General features: G+C 38.7%; 1 protein-coding gene across 1 annotated transcript in view; it reads right to left on the bottom strand.

The window, feature by feature from the left end:
* Positions 1–4039, bottom strand: part of LOC108734478 (cysteine-rich motor neuron 1 protein-like) — a 366315-nt gene that overhangs the window by 3741 nt on the left and 358535 nt on the right. The window contains exon 4 of the mRNA XM_018466059.2: positions 641–2242. Coding sequence (XP_018321561.1) covers positions 641–2242 — 1602 coding nt within the window. The remainder of the gene's footprint in view (positions 1–640; positions 2243–4039) is intronic.

The raw sequence follows: 4039 nt of genomic DNA, 5'->3' as shown, positions 1-4039 counted from the left end.
TTAGGTGGAAGGGGATTCGCAGAATCGAGAGTTCACTGTATGCTTCAAGTGGTTTAAAGCGTGCCGCGTATTTTGATATGCACAATTTTTTCGGTTCAAATTTTGTAAAAATAATTCTAGTTGAAATAAATTTAAAATAAATAATGAAAAAAAGAACCTTTTCAAAAATTCGGGACAATCCGGGACAAATATTGCTTCTAGAGCAATCCGGGACGCAAAGTGGAAATCCGGGACTGTCCCCGGCCAATCCGGGACGTATGGTCACCTTACTCTATAGGCGAAATAGGTCGGTGGAACTTCTCAGGCATAAAGGGCTAGTCAGAGACATATTACAAGCACAAACAGGAGTTAAAAGGAGTAGAGATAGACCTAAATTAATTACTGTTAATTAGTTAAGGATGTGAGATGTTCTAGTTTTACGGAAATGCAAAGATTAGCTCAGGATAGGAAAGAGTTGAGGTGCGTGTCCAATCTTCCAATCTGTCTTAGGACTGACGACCTTATGATGATAACGAATAGCGAAATAATTAAACAAAAAGCAAAAGAAATTCAACAACATTCATATCGTGAATAGCAGTTTTTTTGGATTCACACTACTGAATTATAATTACTACGATAAATATATTATATATTTTTTTACCTTCATTAACGTTTTCTTCTGCAGGAACATCAGAAGAAGAAGGGTTTTCCAGAAACGAATTTGAATTGGTTGTCGTTTTCGGAATGCCGTCATTTTCTCCAATTTCCTTTTCATCCTCTTTGTTCACATTTGTAGTATAACTGTTGCTTCCTTTTTCAATAGCGCCTTTTAAAATATTAATCGCATCACTTTCCGAAAGGTTGTACTTTTTGAATACAGAAACTAGAATTGGGTAGTCTTCTTTGAAGGAAGAACCGTTTATAGGAGCTCTACATTTGCATATTTCGCACCCCTTTCTGTTCATTTTGTAACCATATTCGCACTTCTTTTTGCATGGCTCAACAGGAGGACAGTCTGGAGCAGTTGTGACACAAATATTTGTACATTTCGCATTGCCAAAAATACACGTGCAGCTAGTGCAATCGTCTTCTTTCCATAAAGACTTTTCAGGATAAGTTACATTATCCTTCGAAACGCACATATTATTGCAATACGATTCGTTTTTGGTACAAGATATTTCTCCATTTGTACAAGTGCATCTAGTACAGAGACCCTTGGACCATGTTTCTTCATGATCGTACGACCTTCCTTCCATCAAGCACGATTTTGAACCAGATTCTTCTTTGCATGGTTGTTGAGTGCATTTGATCTCGCCCATGAAACATACACAGTGAGAACAACCATCTACGGATGTCCAGGAATCCATGTGAGCATGGGTTATATCGTCTGTTACACAGGATGCATGGGTTTCTTTCGATGGGTTGTCTATTTTACCTTCCAGAACGTCACAAAAGTATGATATGCATTTGGTCTCGCCGTTAAAGCACGTGCAGTTGGTACATTCGTCATCTTCGAGCCAGGAGGTTCCATGGGACACCATCTTACCATCTGAGATACAATATTCGTGTTTTTCGTCATTTTCTGTCGATGAGCAAATAGATATTCCGTTTTGACAGTGACATGTTTCGCCCTTTACAGGACTCCAGGTGTCACCCTCTTTGTAAGTAGTGCCGTTGCTCTTGCATCCTGTTATTTCTCCAACAGGTTCGCATGTATAAAGGTCGCAACACGTCCCAGGGAAATTATTTCCTCGTCGAAAGACGATGGCGGTTTCATTTTGAGAACACGTTTTCGAAGGACAAGGCAAGCACACGCATTTATCTTCAACAGCTTGGTCTTCGTAGCTTGTAGGATGACTGTCCTCCGGACACGGAATACATTTTGTTACGGTACAACAACCCTCATTGTCGTTCTCTTTAACTTCAACGGAGTTCTTGTCGCAGAGATGTGGCAATTGACACTTTTCTGGATCGCATGTGCATTTGCCATCGATTAGGGTCTTAGTGGGGTCGACGCATTCACATTTTCCGTAGGAAGATATCACTGCACCTTCGGCACACGGACACTGGTCGTTAATTGTGGTGTCGTTGGGACAGCCGATGCAGGAATAAATGGGACAGCATCGACCAGGAACGTCCGTCGAATCGGTCAATTGGGTAAGAGTGTAGTTGCACAATGGTTTTTCGCATAATTCGTGAAAACACTCGCACTTGTCACCGAATGTAATGCTGTCAGGAGGGCAAGGTTCCATTTGAGATACATCTGTAACAAAGAAGTCTTTATTGAGAAACATACGGTAAAACAGTGATAATTATGCTACAATTGTGTAGTAAAAAATTAACAATCGTTTACAATAATTACTAAAAATATACATTTTATTTGACGATAAAATTAATCAAAATCTTTATGAAGTTTATAAACCTTTTCATAATCTAAACAGATTACCAGGCGCGAATGTTTTGGGGGTTTTAACCTCCATCCCCGAAATGTATGAGAAATTTGCATCATTTCGCAAATTTGCACATTATACTACTTTTTCAATAATTTATTGGTAAATTGTTATATACTACAACTATTCAGAGAACATCTGTTGAAAGTGCCATTTGCATGACAAATTCGTCAGCTTAAAATTGAAAATAACGGTAAAATACTTAAACACATATTTTCGGTATTCACATTTGTTACCTGCAACAAGGTCATTTTCATGCTGAGGGACCAGGAGTAATAAAACAGATTGCTAAGCATTTCATATCAGTCAGCATTTATCCATTAACAATATTATTTCCATTAGGACTAACAATCCTGTTCTATTGCAAAAGTCATATCCCAAAATGGAAGATATATATCTATATTAAATAAGCTATTCTAATCTAACATCATCATCATAAGGTCGTCAGTCCTAAGACTGGTTCGACACGCACCTCCACTCCTTCCTATCCTCAGCTAATCTTCGCATTTCCCTAAAACTAGAACATCCCTCATCCTTGACTATTTGCGGTAACAGTAATCTAATCTAGGCCTACCTCTAGTTCTCCTAACTCTCGTTATGTCTCCGACTGGACCTTCACGCCTAAGACGGTGCCCTTATCAACCTATCTCGCCTATTTCTTATTAACTTCCGTAGAGTCCTCTGTTCTCCTATTCTTTCTAAAAACTCTTCATTTCTAATCTTCTTTATCCACGGTATCCTCACCATTCGCCTGTAAATAACTTTCTACACTCTGCCCTGCTTTCTCACGCATTACAATTCCTACCCCCGAATTACCTTCTAAAGTGTCCAACCCCAGTCTCCAGCTTCGGGCCATATCTATCTAATTCTAGTCTATTCATCTCAAACTTCAAATTTTCCAATTTCCCTACTTGCCTAACATTCCTAACATTCCACGCTCCGACTCGTGAAATATTGCACCTTCCCCTATTGCACTTATTGACAACATCCCCCGAGGTAGTCCCCGCCCGGACATCCCAATGGGAAACTAGTTTACGTCCGGAGTGCTTTACCCTAGAGGTCGCCATCATTTAATTTCAGTAGTTGAACGTTTTACTAGGGATCATAATGTGGTGGTTTCCCGTTGCCTTCCACANTTATTAATACAATGTAATAAAACTAATTATGAGTTTATTAAATGCCTACAATTATATGATGTGTTTAATTTATAAACTATTTAAAAGAGGAAATAACAAGTGGGATAACGAATCAATTAGCTAACAGTACAAAGTACAACAAAAATAAAAGTACTAATGATTTATCTTTTCCGCATACGTAATTCCCTTTTTTCCTAACCGGAACTCACGCGAGCTCGGGAGATTTCCTGTAATCCAACGGGCTTAGAAAATTTGCATCTTCAGGGCAGATTTCGCGATTGCCGGAGATGCGGTTGCTTTTATAGGGTTGTTCGGAAAGTCATTTCGTTTTTTTTTGTGGAAATGAAAGACAGTTTTCGTATAATAAACAAATACTTTATTAAATTATATATTGACCGTTCTGGTCCAACACCTTTTGCCATCTTTCTGGTAGTAGCATAATTCCACGCTCATAAAATTTTTGGTCTTTGCTGG

This window comes from Agrilus planipennis, unplaced genomic scaffold (assembly GCF_000699045.2).
Source record: "Agrilus planipennis isolate EAB-ADULT unplaced genomic scaffold, Apla_2.0 scaffold129, whole genome shotgun sequence".
Lineage (NCBI taxonomy): Eukaryota > Metazoa > Arthropoda > Insecta > Coleoptera > Buprestidae > Agrilus > Agrilus planipennis.
This window is presented reverse-complemented; position numbering and strand designations above follow the sequence as displayed.